Below are 20,116 nucleotides of genomic sequence, written 5' to 3'. Positions count from 1 at the left end.
CATCAGCGTTTTTACGGTTGAGAGGGCTGAGAGTTTCAAGTTCTGAGGAGTGAACATCACCAAAAGCCTGTCCTGCTTCAACCACATTGACACCACAGCCTAGAAGTCTCACCAACACCTCTACTTCCACAGGAAGCTAAAGGAATTTGACATGTCCTTGTCAACTCTGACCAATTTTTAATCAATGTACCATAGGAAGTATCCTGTTTGGATGCGTAACAGCTTGGCAACCGCTCAGCACATGAGCCAATGAAACTGTAAGTAATTGTGGACACAGCTCAACACATCATGAAAACCATCCTTCCCTCCATAGACCCTGTCTATACTTATCACTGCCTCTCAATAATCAAAGACCCCACCCTGGACATTCTCCCTTCTCCCATTGGGCATAAAATGCAAAAGCCTTAAAGCACCTACCACCATGCTCAAGGACAGCTTCTATCCCACTGTTATCAGACTCTTGAGTGTTCCTCTTTTATGATAAGATGGATTCTTGGTCTCACCATCTACCTCATAATGATCTTGTACTTTACTGTTCACCTGCACTGCACTTTCTCACTTTATTCTGCATTGTTATTGTTTTACCTTATTCTATCTCAATGCACTGTGTAACGATTTGATCTGTATGGAAGACAATCTTTTCACTGTATATGGGTACATCTGACAATAATGAACCAACAGCAATATACTAATAGCAAAGTGAGCATAAGCACATGCATGTGCAATTTACATAAGCACGTGTATCCATAACACACACATACACAAACACAGAATTGTGTGTAATTTTGTAAAATCTTTAAAAATTGCAAAATGTCTATGAAGTTTCTCAGTATATCAAGCAGTAGTAAATCAAGACAGCTGGACTCACTGTGCCGTCAAGAAGACATTTCACCACTCATGCGAAAGGCTTCTTCAGTTCTGATCCATGGTGGGTAATATTCTGGTTTATAAACTCTGTGAGTTGTTTAAAGGTGTAGCAATCACGTGAGGGTCATTAGAATTGTAGAGGTAATGAGCCGATTATTAGCCTTATCTTTACATGAATGGAGGTATGAGTTGTTGTGGAGACACTGGGGTAGAGATGTTAGGACTGCATTGTAAGTAGCTGATAGGTGGTGTCGTACCTCACTGCCTCTATTCAGAGACGGGTTTTCTAGTTTGACAAAGATGGTTTCTTTGTCAAGAAGGGTCTCGGCCTGAAACGTCGACTGTACCTCTTCCTAGAGATGGGGCCTGGCCTGCTGCGTTCACCAGCAACTTTGATGTGTGTTGCTATGGTTTCTTTAACCCTCTTTCAAACCATCTTTCCTCCCTATTCAAAAGGTGCACATTATTATTATCGAAGTAGTGTCCCTTGTCCTTTAGGTGTAGATATACAGCTGAATCTTGACCTGAGGTGTCAGCCATCCATTTGCTCATACCTCAATTCATGCAAAGGTAAGACTAATGATCGTCTTACCTCTCCAGATCTTAACCACCCTCATGTGATTGCTATACTTTTAAATAACTCACAGAGTTTATAAGCTGGAAAACTACTCACCATGGATCAGAACTGAAGAAGCCTTTTGGAGGAGTGGTGAAATGTCTTCTAGACAACACAACATGTCCAGTTGCCTTAATTTACTACTGCTTGATACAAATTGCAAACATAAATTATTTTAATTTGTTTTTCTTGTAAATGTTGTTTATCTGATGCTGTGACTGTGATAATGCTGCCGCAAATAAGTTTTTCATTGCACCTGTATATGTGACAATAAACTTGACTTTGACTTGTGACAAAACCCCTCATATTGTATAATAACATGCCAAAAAGCACTTGAACACAAATGCGCAACAAACACTCCCAATATACCAATACACCCAGGCGTAAAGGTTAATGTTCAAATATAGACATGACTCCCTATGTATCAATATCCTTATGCAGACAGAACTACCACTTCCCCATATACCCAGCACATAAAGCACCATCACGCACCACTGATTAACTGAGGGGACTGTCCCCAAATCAGACAGAAGAACAAAGTAATAATTAGAACAGAGATTCAAACTGCCTGAAGGGGGTGGTGAGAAAAGTACTTGACTTTCCCATGAATGCCAGCAAGGAAATGAATCTCAGGGCGGCGTATGGTAACACATATGTTATTCATGACAAATTCATTTTGATTTTGAACCACAGATTTGCAGAGAGCGTGACTACAGTCAGTGCAGATGTTCCAGAGATTCTCACACCCTGTACCAGTGATCCAGCCCCAAAAGGTGGGAAATGCAGGCTACACAAAATCAGATTGTGATGCCATCCTTTGACAAACAGTGTGTTGACAATCCTTGGATTTCAACAGGACCCTAGAATGATCAGCTCCATTGATGATTGGGGGAAAGAGAGAATGGCATAGGAGGAAATGACACGGCATTGGTAGTTTTGCTCCTAAACAGGCTTGTGACGTTGAACAGTCTCTCTAGAATATACTCCTGTGTCAGGAGGAGAGGAAAGGTAAACCAGGGATGTATCTGTACACACACAACATGCTGGAGGAACCCAGAGGTCAGGAGAGGAATAAACAGTTAACAATTCTGGCTGAGACTCCCCAGCACGACCTGATGATGGATCTCAACTGAAAGGTCGACTGTTTATTCATTTCCAGAGATGCTGCATTGAGTTCCTCCAGCATTTGTGTGTGTGTGTTGCTCTGGATTTCCAGTATCTGCAGAACCTCTTGAGTTTATGTATCTGTACACACCAAGTCTGGCCTGTAACAATACTGATAACCTCCTTCCTCCAACTGCCCTCCCCCACTATTTCCAGTGCAATGGTGCTGCATCCCCAATGTTGACCCATCGCTGGTCTGCAGTCCGGTGAAACTGGGCTGACATTGACGGTGCACGCCTGCTCTCCCAGCAAGTGACATTGAGCTTATGGACAGACCACACTATTGGTGCTGATCCCTTGTTGGAAATGGAGCAATGAGGCAAGAGAGTATAGAGATGAGGCGGGAGAGGAAGAGAGAGGGGCTGAGGTGAGAGTGTGCGAGTGAGGTGAGGGAGGGAGAGAGAGAGTGCTGAGGCAGAAGATTGTGGAGATGAGGCAAGAGAGAGAGGGGCAGTGAGGCAGGAGAGAAAGGGGATGAGGCAGGAGAGTGTGAGGGTGAAATGAGAGAGAGGGGTGAGGCAAGAGAGAGGAGTGAAGTAGGAGAGGGTGAGGTAGGAGAGAAAGGGGGTGAGGCAGACAAGAGGGGGTGAGGCAGGAGAGCGAGGAGTGAGATGGGACAGAGAGTGAGACAGATGAGAGGGCAAGTGTGAGGCAGAAGAGAAAAGGGTTTTGGCAGGCAAGAGGGCTGAAGCAGGAAAAAAGGGGAGGACATGGGAAAGAGTTGTCAGAGGAAAGGGTGAGGAAGAGGAGATAAAATGAGGGAGGTGAGAGAGTGGGTGAGGCAGTAGGGGGAGTGGGGGGGCAGGAGTGAAAGGGGGTGTGTCTGGAGAGAGGTTATGTGAAATAGGAGGGGGGTGAGACAGGAGAGAGAGGTGTTGAGATGTAAGACAGAGAAAGCAAGAGAGAGATTGAAGTAAGAGAGAGTGAGGATGAGGCCAGAGAAAGTGGGGTAAGGCAAGGGAGAGAGGTGATAAAGCGGGAAGAGAGGGGTTGAGGCAGGATAGGCAGTGAAGCAGGGAAGAGAGGGCCTAGGCAAACGAGACAGAAGGTGAGACAGGTGAGAGAAGGGATGAGGCAGGAGAAAGACGGGGAGTGGGGCATGGCATAGAGGGTTGTGAGACAGGAGAGAGAGGAGGGTGAGGCAGAAGAGGGTGGTGAGGGAGGAAAGAATGTGTTAGGCAGGAGAGAGGGCGCGTAACAAGACAAAGGGGGTGAGGCATGAGATAAGGATGGAGTTAGGCAGGGGAAAGAGGATCTGAGCATAGGAGAATGTGGGGAGAGGGAAAAGCAATAGAGGTGGAGTGAGGTAGGTGAAAGGATAGAGTGAAGCAGGAAAGAGGGGAGGGTGAAACAGGAGAGGGGGCAGGAGAGAGAGAGATAGGGTGCATCACAGTCCAACCATCAACCAATCTCCTGGACATTCTCTACCTTCCATCAAATCCTCTCTCTCCATGCGCTTGCAGCCTGTCCTGGCAGTGGGACAGATTGATTACAGAATGACAGAGTGTGAATACACATAGCACCTCCCCACCCTTTCCCCTCACCCATTGATATATAATTCATACAGGTGCTGAGGTATTTTCGAATTTAGTGCTGTAATACTTAACCCACTGATCAACTATCTTGCCATCTGAACACAGGAGATTGGAAGTGGTATCCTAGGAATTCATGGATTTAGAGGGAGCTTCACTCCATATAATCCATATAGTGGTAATGTATATTCACATTAATCGTACAAATGGAGCTTCACTCTGTATGTGACCCTAGGAGTGTGTGATGGGACAGTGTGGAGGGAGCTTCACTTTGTGTCTGACCCCAGGCGTGTGTGATGAGATTGTATAGAAGGAACTTCACTGTGGCTGGCCCCAGAAGCCTATAATGGGATACTGTGGAGGGAGCATCTCTTTGTGTTAGACCCCGGGAGTATGTGATGGGCCAGTGTGGAGGAAGCTTCACTCTGTGGCTAACCTTGCGAGTGTGTGATGGGAGTGTAAAGAGGGAGATTCACTCTGTCTGATGGGAGAGGCAGGAAGGAGACTGTGTCCGGCCCTGGGTGTGTGTGATGCGACGTTGTGGAGAGAGCTTCACTCTTTACCTGACCCTGCAAGTAACTGATGGGATGGTGCAGAGGGAGCTTCACTCTGTGTTTGACTGTTGAGTGTGTGATGGGAGGGTGTGGAGAGAGCTTCACTCTGTGTCTGATCCCAGGACTGCATTATCTGACGGGAGATGTGTGGAGGGATCCTGTATCTGACCCTAGGATTCTGCAATAGGATGGAGTGGAGAGAGCTTCACTGTGTCTAAATTGCCAGTGTGGAGGGAGCTTCACTCTGTGTCTGTCCCCAGGAGAGTGTGACGGGACAGTGCAGAGGGAAATTCACTCTTTGTCTTACCCTAGGAGTATGCAAATGGACTTGTGGAGTGAGCTTCACTCTGTATCTAACCCCAGGTATGTGTGATTGGGTGGTGTGGCTGGAGCTTTGCTCTGTGTGTGACCACGGGAGTAGTGATGTGACGGTCCAGAGAGATTCACTCTGTGTCTGTCCCGAAGATTTTGTGATGGGACAGTATGAAGAGAGCTTCACTCAGTGTCTAACCACAGGAGTGTGTGACTGGCAGTGACTGGGATTCACTCTGTGTCTCACCTGGGAGTGTGTGATGGGTTGGTCTAGAGCAGGGTTTTCCTACCTGGGGTCCATGGACCACTCCATTAAAGGTTGGGCTCCATGGCATAAAAAAATGTCTGAAACCTGTGGTTGAGAGGGATGTACACTCATGGCTGACACGGGAGTGTGTGATGGGACAGTGTGGAGGGAGCTTCACTTTGTGTCTGACCCCAGGAGTGTGAGATGGGACAACGTGGAGGGAGCTTCACTCTGTGTCAGCCCTTTTTTTTTTACAAAATTCTTTATTACAAATGTCGGTGCTATACAATATTTACAAAACCAGTGACTAACACATTTACTACACTACAAACAGACCCAATACATGTTAAACCAATATATTACCATCCTCATCAATGATGGCATTTACACCCCGCGGAGCCCAACGGTCCCGGAACACCTCTACGGTCGCTGTGGACTGTGCATATTCCTTTTCAATGTTCACCCGGGCACGAACATACCCCCTAAACATAGCCAGGCAGTCCACCCGGGGAGAACCTCCTGCCATCCTTTTCCAGGAGCCACGGATGGCAATTTTCGCCAGCCCCAGGAGCAAGTTGACAAGGACATCCTCATCCCTCTGTGCCTCCCTCCTTACTGGATGACCATATATGAATAGGGTGGGACTGAAATGCAATCAGAAGGCGAGAAGCAGCCCACGCAAATACGCGAAAAGGGGCTGCAGCCTCACACACTCCACGTACATATGGTACACGGTCTCCTCCAGCCCGCAGAAGTGACACGCGGCTGGGAGATCCGTGTACAGACTAAAGAACTTATTGCAGGGCACCGCTTTATGCAGCACCCTCCAGCCGAGATCCCCAAGGTGCATGGGGAGGACTCCCATGTTAAGGGACTTCCACTGGGGACCCCCCTCACCTCCAGGTGGAAAGACCGACCGCCATGGCGTGTCGGGACGGTGGACAAGGGCTAGGAAGTGGATGGAGGGTGTGGAGCAGCAGCCCATAAAGGTACCTCCTGCCTGCATCCCTGAATGGGATTGTGGGTGTCGATGAAAGACGGCTCAAGTTGTGTGGATTCGTCTCTCGGGTAAGGCTGCGGGGCCTGGGCCCAACGAGCAGCTCAGCTTGAGTCGATCCACACACCTGAGCTGCACCGACATCCGCTGAGGCAGGGCAAGGGTCGGCCAGGACCCCGCCCTCTGCCAGAGGAGGGGATTCCCGGCCTGAGGCAACCATGTTCCAGACTCTCAGTAGGTCCTGATAGAAGCCGGGCAGCCTCTGCAAAGCAGCACGGCTGACGCCCGCCGGTGGTAGCTGCATATCTTCGTGAAGGCAGCAGCCCCTCCGGAGGAAGAAAGTCGCCAACACGTGCCACCTGGGAGGGTGCTCGGCGTACAGGAATCTCTGCAGAGTCCTGAGGCGGAGAGCCGCCAGTCGTGTGCGTACACACACCAGCGACTGTCCGCCCTCTCCTACTGGGAGACTCAGAACCGCTGCAGAGACCCAGTGTTTCCTGTTTCCCCAGAAGAAGTCCACTAGCTTCCTCTGCATTCTCGCGACAAAAGGGGCGGGGGGGGGGGCAAGGTGACCATCCGGTACCACAACATGGAGGCCACCAGCTGGTTTATGACCACCACCCTGCCTCGATAGGAAAGCACCCTGAGAAGGCCTGACCAGCGCCCTAGCCGGGCCATGACCTTTGTCTCCAGGTCCTGCCAGTTCGCCAGCCAGGTCTCCCCAGAAGGACTCAGGTAGACTCCCAGATAGAGAAGGCGTCTGGTGCTCCACTCAAAAGCTCTCATCTCCTCCGGCAGGGAGTCCACCTGCCACTGGCCTACTAAGAGTCCGGAACATTTCGCCCAGTTGATCCTCGCGGAGGATGCCGCCGAGAAAACATCTTGGCACTCGCGCATCCTCCACAGGTCACAGTGGTCTGTCATCATGAGGAGTACGTCATCAGCGTAGGCCGAGAGGACGACCTCCATGTCCGGTTTGCGCCGAACCAGACCTGTCAGCCTTCGCCGAAGAAGGCTGAGGAATGGCTCGACACAGATCGCATAGTTGACCGGACATGGGGCACCCTTGACGCACTCCTCTTCGGAAGGGAATAGGTCCTGTCAATGATCCGTTAATCTTAACTAGGCACTCTGCGACAGAGTACAGGAGCCGAACTCGGGCCACAAAGTGTGGTCCGAGCCCAAAAGCCTGCAGGGTGCCCAGCAGGAAACTGTGGTCCACCCAGTCAAACGCCTTCTCCTGGTCAAGAGAAAGAAACGCTGCCGGGGTCCCAGTCTCCTGGAGTAGGTAGATCAGGTCCCGTACTAAGTAGACATTGTCCTGGATGGAGCGCCCCGGGACTGTGTAAGATTGGTCAGGATGGACCACCTGTCCAATTACCGAACCCAAACGGTTGGCCATTGCCCGGGCGAAGATCTTGTAGTCCGCGCACAAGAGAAAGACCGGCCGCCAGTTCTTTAGCAGGCGGAGGTCCCCCTTCTTGGGCAGTAGGACCACAACAGCTCTTCGCCATGAGAGGGGCATTTCTCCGGTGGCTAGGCTCTCCCCTAGGACAAGGCTGTAATCATCCCCCAGGACATCCCAAAAAGCCTGATAAAACTCAACACTCAGTCCATCCAAGCCAGGGGACTTGCCCCTCCAGAGTTGCCGAAGGGCAGTGGACAGCTCCTCCCGAGTCAGTGGGGCGTCCAGAGGCACTGCATCCTCTGGACTGACCTTAGGCAAATCCTTCCAGACCTCACTACACGCCTCCGCATTTGACGGATCAGGCAAGAATAAGGACCGATAGAATGAACGGACTTCGTTGTTAATTCCATCAGGGTCCGTGATGGAGGAGCCATCGGCAGCCAGCAATTCTACTAGCTGCTTTTGAACTCCCCGCCACCTCTCCAACGAGTAGAAGAAGGGTGAGCCACGGTCCAAATCCTGCAGCATTTGGATCCGTGACCTCACGTACGCACCTCGGGACTGCTGAAGCTGCAGGTTCCTTAGTGCGTCCTTCTTCTCCTGGTATTCCTGCCACAGCTGCTGGTCTCCAGTGGTCGGACCGAGGCGGGACTCCAGGTCAAGCAACGCTCTTTCAAGCCGCTCAACCTCAGAGCCCTGCCTCTTTGTCGACCCCCTAGTATACTCCCGACATAAAAACCGGATGTGGGCTTTGCCCACATCCCACCATAACTGTAGGGAGCAGAACTCTCTCCGCCTCTCCTTCCAGGAGACCCAGAACGCACGGAACGAATCCCGGAATCGGCTGTTCTCCCGGATCCCACCCGAGGGTGTAGTGGAATAAATTCCATCCACACAAGGTGATGATCCGAGCATGACACTGGCCGCATGGAGGACGCCGACACGCGGGAGGCGTAGGCCCGAGAGATGTACATGCGGTCTATCCTGGAACCTCCTTCTCTAGACCTTCTCGAGAAGGCGCCAGAATTGGGGTGAAGATTCTGCCAGCTATCCACCAAGTCAAAGGAGCTGACTAGCTCCTTTAACCTTTTTGCTGATGCTGGGTCGCGTTGGAGGCCCGAGCGGTCCTCCGCCTCGAGGGTACAATTGAAATCTCCCCCGAGGATGACGCAGTCCCCAGGATCGATGGAGCTCAGCAGGGTGGACAGCTGACAGAATAGGCGCGTCTGCATCACACCACGCCTGGGAGCATACACATTGATAAAATGCAATGGTACGCCATCCAGGCGCACAGCCAGGTGGAGCAGCTGGCCGGGCACAACATCTTGGACCCTTTCAATTACTGGCTGGAAGGTCGGGGCCAACAGGATCGCCACCCCGCTAGAAATGGAGCTGAGGTGGCTCATGTAGACCCCGCCCTGCCACTCCAGGAGCCAAGCAGACTCGTCCCCAGGGATGGTATGGGTTTCCTGCAAGAAACTCACCGTGTACCGCCCATCCCTGAGGACTGAGAAATTGTTATGCCTGCGAAGAGGACCCCTGCTGCCGTTTACATTGAGACTAGCTATGGTAAGCTTCATGTCGGGAGCACACTAGGCCTTGGCAGCTGTGCCCATTTCGGTGAGAGCAGAGGTACCCTCCACCACACTGTCCCGAAAGAAAGCAAGGATACTTTTTGCCTTCTGGGCTCGAGCGGTACCAGCAACACCCTGTGACCCATCATCCCCCGTAGGAGCGAGGCTGCTTCTCCCTCTGATGTCCCTTACTAGGTCATCTAGGAAAGATTTAGTTGCCGTCTGTCGTTCCCCGCCACCGCATTCCTCTTCCCCTTTCCCTTCCGTCTGAGGATGACTCGCAGGGACTTCACCAGCCTCGGCATGCTGGGCCAGCGAAGCGAGGCTAGTTGAGGCCGGCGCTTGGCACCCTCAGAGGTGAGAATGAAATGCTTAATTTCCTCTACAGGTATCAATGGGGACTTCTCAGGAGGGGTGAAGATGTCCATTGTTTCACTATCGAAGGAGTCCCCCTCCAACCCGTCACTGCAGACAGAATCCCCATCAGCCTCCCCGCATGTTCCAATAGATGGCTGCGCTTGTGACCCACACCGCGCAGCGGGCACCTCGCTCTTACCTGCCCGCTCCACCGTCGCATCAGCCTCATCCACATTTGCGACAGTGGAGGGACAATCCCCAGGGACTCCCTGCAAGTCATTTATTGCTGGGGTCGACGTGCACAGAATATCGTCCTCCCCAGGGGGCAGGTATAGAGGGGAACCCGGCACCTTTGGTCCAAGGGATTCACAAGCCGCCTGGTGCTGAGACTGAGAGAGCTTTGCCTCGTCTCCTCTTACACTATTCGGTACACTGGCCTCCAGAGAGGCGCTGACTTGTAGGTCCTGGGTGGAGGCCTCCAGGGCTGCCTCATTTGTGCAAACAGGGCTATCACAAGCTTTTTGCACAACCACACCATCTACCCCAGGGCTGGTGGCTACATCTGGGGACTCAGGTTTGGAACCAACATCCGCCAGGATTCCCACCCTTTCCTGGGACTCCCCCGCATCTACATCCCCTGCCCTCTTGCGGGAACGTTCCCTTCTCCTCTTCACGCTGGAGGAGCACACAGGTGCAGGCTTCACCGATGGGGCGGCGCCTTCTGTTTCCATCGCCCCGTCTGCTTGCGCACCTCCCCGAGCCCCACGCTCCACTTCAGGCGAAATGGGCGTGAGCTCTGCGGCCTCAGAGGTCAACTTCTTAGGGTGTTTGGATTTCTTCTTTGCCTTCTTTGTCCGCACAGACTCCACCCCGTCCCCCACCTGAGCCACAGGGAGAGGAGCAGGGACCGACCCAACCGTAGGAGTAGGGACAGGGGTAGGGGCAGGGTGAGGGGCCGGGGCAGGATCAGGGGCAGGGGCAGGGTCAGATGCAGGCGCAGGCGCACGCGCAGGAGTAGGATCAGGGGCAGAGGTAGCTGGAGCACTGGTGCCCGAAGTGGGCTCCCTTGGGTTCCGGGTGGTAGGGCAGTCCCTCCGAAAGTGCCCCACCTCCCTGCACGCATGGCACCATGGGCGCTCGGAGCTCCAGTACACCTGATAATCTACTCCCTCGTGCCGGACAGTAAACCGGCCCTCAACATCGCCCTCCCTTTCCAGCTGCATGAATACCTGACGCCGGAAAGAGATTACGGTGCGGAGGGTGCGTCTCTTAAATTTGTGTCGGATGGCAGTGATCTCCGACCTTACTTGCCCTAAACGGGCCAGTGAGGGAAGCAGGTCCTCATTTAGAATGAAAGGCTTAACATGCCCAAGCACGATACGTTGCGTGGGGGCCGTCACCAGCTCCATAGGTAAAAAGATGTTGTCCACCGTGACTCCCCTGCTTAGGGCCCGGTGCACTAGCTCTTCATTCGCCAGATAGAACACCGCCTTTCCGAACTCCTTCTCGGTGGCCAGAATACCACCTTTCCCCACAAGGTCCTCCATTGCCTCTGCACACTTTTCTAGTGTCATTCCAGGGCGCAAAATACATTGCACCCCACGTTCCACCTTCACCGACCGAAAAAGGACGTTGTCCGAGGCCGGGGAGGCAGCCGCCCTTGCGTAACTCCCCGAAGGCCCGCGACTGCCTGGAGACCGGTCCGGCATGCTGGCGCTCTTTCCAGTCCGAGCATCTTACAGCGGTGCTGGTTAGAAGTCCTGGAGCGAGTCAAATAACTGGCCGGGAAAGTTTGCAGTCGACAGTTCCTCGCTGGCTCGGCGCCAGGAAAGGCTCCGTCGGACTTGCAGAGACCCAGGCCGGGAGAAGTCAAAACGTCCTTTCAGATGCTCCGGCTTCGACACCGGACGAAAATCAGGATAATAATGGAGGAGGAACGTTGCCCCAATGTCAATGGGGGGAACGACGGCGTTTGCCTACGCAGTTAGCAGCCGCCAACAAACTCAGTCCAAACCGGCAGTAAAACTCCACACCGAGCTTCCACACCAACGCGTCACTCACTCAGTTGTCCAAGAGAGTTTTAGAGCCACCTCCAAAGTATTGCATGAACTTTATCCAGTAGTTTTCCTTCGATTTCTCCCAGCTCAGTCAGCACAGCTCCTCTCTGTGTCTGACCCCGGGAGTGTGTGACAGGACAGTGTAGAGGTAGCTTCACTCTTTCTGACTCCAGGAGTGTATGCTGGGATGATGTTGAGGGAGCTTCACTCTGTGTCTAATTCATTCTATTTCCTGACAGGTCAGAAAGCCATTGGAAAGATCCTAACAAAGCATTTTCAACATGAAATGTTACTTGTTTTACTTCCCACAGATGCCGACCAACCTACTACAATTTTTAGGAATATCTGGTTTTGTTTCAATTGCCAGAATCTGGTGTTTTTGATTTCATGCTGTTGTTGGTATTTGCTCCCTGTTAATTCTGCTTCACTGGTTTGCTCACATTATTTCTGACTGTCTCCAAGTCCCAATTGTTCACTCTCCTGCTCCATTAATTCATAGCTCTTGAACATCTCTCACTCCACAACTGGCATCATGCCTTTAACTTCCCAGGCAAGCTCTGAACTTCCCTCGCCAATTCTCTGCCTCTCTCTCCTCCTTTAGGCACTCCTTAAACCTTCTCCTGGTGATTAAGTTATAATGATGCCTTATTATTAGGAAGGATGTGGAAACCTTAGGGAAGAGGCAAAGTTAATTTACCAGGATGCTGCCTGGATTAGAGAGCATGTCTTATGAGGAAAGGTTTAGTGAGTTAGGGCTTTTCTCTTTGGAGTGAAGGTGGATGAGAGGTGATTTGATAGAAGTATACAAGATGATAAGAGGCATCAAATGAGTGGACAGCCAGAGACTCTTTCCCAGGGTGCAATGGCTAATATCATAAGACTTCTTTTCAAGGCAAGGGAAGTAAAGTTTGATACTGATGCATAAGGTAGGTTCATTGGTCGCATCGGTGTAATTGGGCACGACGGACTCATTGAGCCAGACGGATCTGTTAAGATGTTGTATCAAAAAAAAATTAGAGTGGACAGCATCTTTTTCCCAGACTGGCAATTACCAATACCAGAAGATATCAGTTTAAGGTGACTGGATGAAAGTTTAGGAGAAATGTCAGAGGTGTTTTTTTTTAATACAAAGAGTGGTGGGTATCTGAAATGCATTACCAGGGAGATGGTCGAGGCTGATACAATATGGACATTTAAAAGACTATTAGAAAGGCAGATGACTGTAAGAAAAATGGGGGGTTATGGTCTTTATAAGAGAGAAGGGTTTGATTCATCATAGAATAGGTTTTTACAGGGTCAGTACAAAGGGCCCGTTCTAAATTTTGGCTCATGTGCCAATGCATTCTGATGTGGTTTCAAATTGCTATTTTATTTTAAAATTATTCTTGTGATTTGCTTTGAAATATTTCACCACTTGAAGAGTGCAATGTACAGTGTGTGCAGAACTAACTCAAATAACTCAGAACTAACTTATCCACACAAAAAAACCAGGAGCAGGAGATGGCCATTTAGCCCCTTAAGCTTTTCAATGCTGTTCATTAATATTGCTGATTTGATCTTGCCCTTGACTCCATTTTCATGTCTATTCTCCATACAATTCAACTCCCCTCGAGACCAAGAATCTACATCATCTTTGAAAATATTCAGTAACCCTGCCACAGTAGCTCTCACCAGCAGAAGAATCCTAAGATTCATGATACTTAGAAGAGAAATTTCCCCCATCCATTTTTTAAATGTTAGAATCCTGCCCTGAACATAGAACACTACAACCCCTTGACCATTTAATGTTGTGCCGACCTTTAAGATCAATGTAACCCTTCCCTCCTCTATTACTTTCCATTTCTCTACCATCCATGTACTTACCTAAGAGTATCTTAAATATCCCTAATATTTCCATCTATACCACCATGGCAGCACATTGTACATACCCACCACTCTGTGTATTAAAACTTACCTCAGACATCCTCCCTGTAATTCCCTCCAATCACCTTAAAATCATTCCACCTTGAATTAGCCATTTCTGTCCTGGGAAATAGCCCTTGGCTGTCCATTTTATCTATGCTTCTTATCATCTTGTACACCTCTATCAATTCACCTCTTATCCTCCCTCTATCCAGAAAGAAGAGCTCTAACTTGTTCAACCTATCCTCCTTAGACTCATGCTCTCTAATCCAGGCAGCATCCTGGTAAATCGATGCTGCCCTCTCTAAAGCTTCCACATCCTTCGTATAATGAGGCTACCGGAACTGAACATAATACTCTAAGTGTAGTCTAACCAGGGTTTAATAGAGCTACAACATTACCTCACAGCTCTTGAATTCAGTCCCTGGTTCTAGATTCTCCAACAGGGTGAAACATTCACCTTTCAGAATCCATGCTTCAATGAGATCACCTGTCTTCCTTCAACCTCTGTTGAGGACAGCCCAACCCAACCTCTTCAATCATCCTTCATAAAATATCCACTTAATTCTGCCTTCAGTGCAAGCACATCTCTTATTAAATGAGGAAGCCAAAATGATATGCACCAAGCGTTGTCTCATCAATGGCTAAGATACTCCATTCCTCTTGCAATAATGGCCAGTGCTCCATTTGCCCTTCTGGTTATTTGGTATACATGCAGGCTACCCATGCACTCCATGTACCATTCCACTGTTTCAGGACCTTGACCCAAACTCAACCAAAGGTAATGCTCCGATCATGAGCTCACAAGTTTCCTGAAGCAACATGTTGTCCAAATTCATCATTTACTCTTAGATATACCTACAGCTGGCTAAATATTTTACTGGTATTCTGATATGGCTTCAAAATGCAATTTTGTTTAAAAGTTACTCCTGTGAATTGACTTGAAAGAATTCACCACATGACGGGTATAATAAATAGCTTAATATCTGCAGAACTAACTCTAAGTCCATCCTTCCAGCTAGTCTGATGCTGGGGTCAGTTATAGCCAATCTCTGGCTGCTGACCTTTCTTCACTGGTACAGTCAGGTCCGAGTTTGATGATTAATTTCACTGAATATTCCCCCAAACCCCTTGGGAAGGGGTCCAGATATAGCTTAACAAAGGGAAAATTCCACATCTATTGTTGGAAATACCACAAACTCCTCCAGTGCCTGTGGGTCAGGAATATGGTGAAGTGCTTGCAGCTTGTTTGTATGAGGGCAGTGTCAATGATGTTGAAGAAACTCAGTTCCAGGTATGATACAACAGCTTGCTTAACTCACACCCTATCCAATATCCACACATGTGAGGGTCACAGTAGCATTGCAGTTAGCGCATTCATTTACAGCGTCAGCTTTCACCCATCGGGGTTCAATTCCCATTGCTGTCTCTAAGGAGTTTGTGCATCTCCCCATGACCATGCGTGTTTCCTCCTTTTATCCTTAACCCATGAACCCTAGTTCTAATCACACACAACCTCAGCAGAAAAAGCTTGTATTTACCCTATCTATACCCATCATAATTTTGTATTTCTCTATCACTTCTCCCCTTATTCTCCTGCACTCTAGGGAATCAAACCTTTCTCTATAGCTCAGATCCTCAAGTCCTGGCAACATCCTTGAAAATTTTCTCTGTACTCACTCTTTCAATCTTATTGTTTGAGAGAAACCCACACCAATCTCCCCACATACTCATCAACATCACTAGATTCCACCACAAACAAGCGTAATTTCAAGCAGCCAATTAACTACCAGCCCAGGTGTCTTTGGGATGTGGGTGGAAACCAAAGCACCCAGAGGAAGCTAATGCAGTCACAGGGAGAACATATAAACTCCACACAGCACCAGAGGTCATGATTGAGTGTAGGTCGCTGGAACTGTGAATCAAAAAATAAACTTATTTATAAGTTTCAGTGATAAGAGATATAAAGGGGAGTCAGAAATCAAGTGAGGAGGAGTGGTTAGTTGGAATTTGGGGCTGAGGCACTGGGAACCATCTATCCAATCACACTTGTCAATTTTAATCATGATACGTCTACTTGCGTATCTGTGCCAACAGACAAAATGGCAGCCATGAAGAGGGCAAAGAGGGCTGCCTTGGCCACATGTGAAATACATTTCTAATTCAGGGTGAGCCCAAATCAGGATAACAAAATGATGATAAGAAAAAGACAGGCATTCAGCCCTTCAAGGTGATTGTGTCAATCAATAAGATCATGAGCTTCATTTTTCTGATCTGCTGAATGGTTTCATTGAAACAAAGGAACCGATATCCTATTATAATCCATTAAAGCGACTTGTATTGTCAGGAGGTGCTCCAAAGTGATCTGTCAACAGCTACCTGGATAATTCATCTTAGACACCTCGAATCACCTTGGAATATCTTCAAGGGGCAGCACAATGCATTGACCTGGACGGCACTCTAAGCTCTCACAGAGGCAGCAGTCCTGGTGAAAGTACTGCTGGGGAAAGGGTTCTAGAGTTCAGACCCAGAGCTGATGAGGTCATAGAGATATATTTCCAAGTCAGATATGTGTGTGAGAAAGGTAGCTGTAGGTGGTGGTGCTCCCCTTGTTCTTCTGGGCAGCAGGTCAGAGACTCAGGCAGAGTTTTTGGAGTAGCTCAGGCAATGAAGTGCACTTTGTAGATAGTACACAGTGCAACCACTTTAGAACATAGAATATTAGAGAAGGGTACAGGCCTTTCAGCCCACAATATTGTCCCAACCTTTAAATCTACTCCAAAATCAATCAAAATATTCCCTCTTACATAGCCGTCCATTTCTTATCATCCATGCACTTATCTAAGAGGTTCTTATACGTCCCTGATGTATCATCCCCCACTACCACACATAGCAGGGTGTTCCACGCACCCATGACTCATTGTGTGAGAAAAACTACCTCCGATAAGCTCCTATATTTTCTTCTAATCACCTTAAAATTATGCCATCTCATATTAGCCATTTCCATCCTGGGATAAGAGTCTCTTGGAATCCACCCAATCTGTGCCTCTTATCATCTTGTACACCTCTATCAAGACATCCTTCAACTTCCTTCGCTCCAGAGAGACAAGCCCTAGTTCATTCATAAAACATGCTCTCTGATCCAGGCAGCATCCTGGTAAATCTCCTCTGCATCCTGTCTAAAGCTTCCTTCTTATAATAAGGCAACCAGAACTGAAAACAATATTCCAAGAATAGTCTTAGCAAAGTTTTATAGAGCAATAGTACCTTACAGCTCTTGAACTCAGTCCCCCAACTAGTCAAGATCAACATGTTGTACACCTTCTTAACCACTCTATCAATTTACCCCAAGATCCCTCTGTCTTCCACACTGCCAAGAATCCTTCCATCAAATTCAACTTTCCAAAGTCTTGTCTTGTCCATACTGCACCAACAGCCACCTCTGGGCTATAAACGTGCAGGAGCAATGTGTGATTAAGTGCCTTGCTCAAGGACACAACACGCTGCCTCAGCTGAGGCTTGAACTTGCGACTGTCAGATCACTAGTCCAACGCCTTAACCACTTGGCCACGCGCCAACACACTTATCTTCACACTTCACACTTATTTGGGTTAGACTCCATCTGCCACTTCTCAACTCAGCTCTGCATTCTTTCAATGTCCAGTTGTAACCTACGACAACCTTCTACACTATTTACAACTTGACCAACTTTCATGTCATTTGCCAACTTTGTTCCGGTAGCAAAGAGAATGACTGGTTCGGGTTGTGTTTGGCGTACCAATCAAGCAGCCTACTTTGTTCCAAACGGTGCTAAGAGTTGTGAAATCCATGCAAGTGAAAAGTATACCATCACATTCCTGACCATGACGAGACCACAAGAAAGCGTGGAGTTGTGCTGATTTGTGTCCACATCACAAAAACGAGTCTTGGTTACATAAACTCTTGCTGCCTTTGTAAAGCAGACAAAATACTCAAAAACCATACCCATCCCAGATATTCCATCTTCTTTACCCCTCCCCACTGCCGTTGTGAAGAAGATACAAAATATTAAAAGTATGTACCACCAGGCTCAAGGACAGCTTCTATCCCAAAGTTATAAATGGTTCCCAAGTACAATAAAATGGACTCTTTACCTCACCATCCACCTCATCATACCTTGCCTTCTGACTGCACTGCACTGTAACCATAACAATCTATTCTTAATTCTGTTACTGGTCAGAGGTGTCCCCTCAGATATGGCAGTTAGGTGACCACCTGATTTCTGCAATGTGTCTAACCTGGTCCAGGTCTTACTGCTAAATACACAGTCACCCACCCCCACCCTTAAGCAAGAGCAAAAGAGAACAACAACTCCAAAAGCCATTCAGTGGGGAGCTGGATGAGACTTTAAACTGCGATTTATCTGCCCTGTCTTGCAGATGGGAAGGACCCCACTACCAGGATTTAGAAGAAGGATAGGGGGATTTCCTCAAGCCCAGACCTCAATAAACATCCCTCAGACAACATAACCAAACAGATGATCCAGTCTGTAGGAACCCGCTGCACACAAACTGTCTACAGCATTGATCACATTTTCAAAAACTCTATCAGTCTGCTGGTGTTTGAACATCCTAAGGCGGTGAAGTTTGCTGGTGAAATGAGAAGTCATTATTAACACGGCTTGATTGCAGTGCACATTGGAGCCTGCTGCAGCAAGCAACTGGGATCCATAATGGCAGTGCCCATGGACCCCAGCCCAGCTGCTTGTCCACAACCCCCTGATGGGCACAGACAACACACAGCCGGTGCATGATGGCAGTGCCCATGGACCCAGCTGCTCATCCACAGTCTCATGCACAATTGCACAGACAACACACAACCAGTGTCCAGGCACTTCTGATTGGAATGTACAGCAGGAGCTCAAGTTGAGTTAGCAATTAAAAGGACTATCCTCTTCAACATTCTCAGAAGCTTCCCCTCATGAGAGTGAGGCCTGATTATCTCTCAGCACAGTGGCAGGTCATCCAAACCCTGCAGCCCTCTCCCAAAAACAGCACAGAAACTCTGGAAAATCAGAATTGTATCAGCAGCGGCCACCTCAGGCATGCCTTGAGGGGCAACAGAAGGGAAGTTCATCACACACATCAGAAAAGCGCGCTAATTTAGAGGGCACAGGTGCACACACAAACATTTCCACAATCTCGAACAAATGCAAACAGGTGCTTGCCTGCCCATATGCATCCACACAACTGTACAAACACAAAATGTAGACCTTGCATGTGCACTCAACTTCACACATGTGAAACATTGTATGTGCACACATAGGCACACAGAACACATGGATCCACATTTATGAATGAACATGAACATGAAGCCTGATGTAAACATGCAAAAATACACACAGCACTAAGGAAACACACGTGCACATAAAAACATAACTGCTCACAAATGTTCACACATACATGCAGATAAATGTAAAGACACTATAAAAATGCACACATACACAATCCCATACAAAAATACACTTGATAAATATGCACACATAAATAACACATGCAAATGTTCATGTATGCAAATAAACATGTAGGCATATATAACACACATCAACACAAATCCACACACACATGCACAAATGCCAGTATAACACATTTGCATACATGCAAAGAACTGCACAAACCTGCAAACACGCATGTGCAAACATAATCTGATACTCTGGTACATGTTTACGCCACACACACAAGCACATCACTCACCATTAATGTAAATGTAAACATATGCATACACAAACACACACACACACACACACACACACACACACATATCTGCCCCCACACAAACATGTACACCTGTGCCCACATACATGTAAACATGCATACACATGTTTATGCAGCTGGATTACAAAGAGGGAGGGAGGGAGAGAAAGGAGGAGGAGGGGAGAGAGAGAGAGGCAGAGAGAGACGGAGAGAGAGAGAGATAGAGAGAGAGAGAGAGACAGGCAGAGAGCAAGAAGGATACATACCACACAGGGGCAAAGAGATGTCAGCTTGGCTTTTCTCTTCATGTACAGAGCAGTGGCTGTCTCCCTTCAGCAGCACGATAGAAGATTAGTATGTTTTTTAAAAACTAAAGACTGAAAGCCCCTCGCAGCATCGCAACCCAGAACTGCCGGGTTCTGTTTAGCGGGGGAGGTAGAAAGAAGGGTGGGCAGGGAGTAGGATGGGGAGGGGGGGAGACAGAGAGAGGACCCCACTCGGGAGATGAGCTGATGGGTTCCCTACTCACGCTTCCAGATCAGTGTCATTTAGGCTTCCGAACTGTTAGCTGGGCGCTGTATATTTTACTGTGATTGAGGGGGGAGGGAGGGAGTGAGCAGGGTGGGGTGGAGGGGGTGTTGCGGGGACCAGAAACACAGGATTGAATATAAATTGCTGAATGTTTTATAACACAGGCATGTCCACTCATTAACTGCCCCAGAGAGTCCCGTCATCAGAACAGCAGCCAGAACGAGGTCTCTACATTGTTTACAATGATTTTTTTTTATTCTCTACCC

The 20,116-nt window shown here is 48.6% G+C and overlaps 1 protein-coding gene across 2 annotated transcripts in view; it reads right to left on the bottom strand.

The window, feature by feature from the left end:
* LOC134346880 (disks large homolog 4) overlaps positions 1-20,116 on the bottom strand; it is a 438,117-nt gene that overhangs the window by 322,299 nt on the left and 95,702 nt on the right. Inside the window, exon 1 of one of the 2 annotated variants that reach the window (XM_063048692.1) lies at positions 19,586-19,726. The exons of the other annotated variant lie outside the window; for it this stretch is intronic. Coding sequence (XP_062904762.1) covers positions 19,586-19,627 — 42 coding nt within the window. The 5' untranslated portion in view covers positions 19,628-19,726. Of the gene's footprint in view, positions 1-19,585; positions 19,727-20,116 lie in introns of those variants that run through there. 2 annotated transcript variants of the gene reach the window in all.

The sequence above is a fragment of the Mobula hypostoma genome, chromosome 5, assembly GCF_963921235.1.
Source record: "Mobula hypostoma chromosome 5, sMobHyp1.1, whole genome shotgun sequence".
Taxonomy (NCBI): domain Eukaryota; kingdom Metazoa; phylum Chordata; class Chondrichthyes; order Myliobatiformes; family Myliobatidae; genus Mobula; species Mobula hypostoma.
This window is presented reverse-complemented; position numbering and strand designations above follow the sequence as displayed.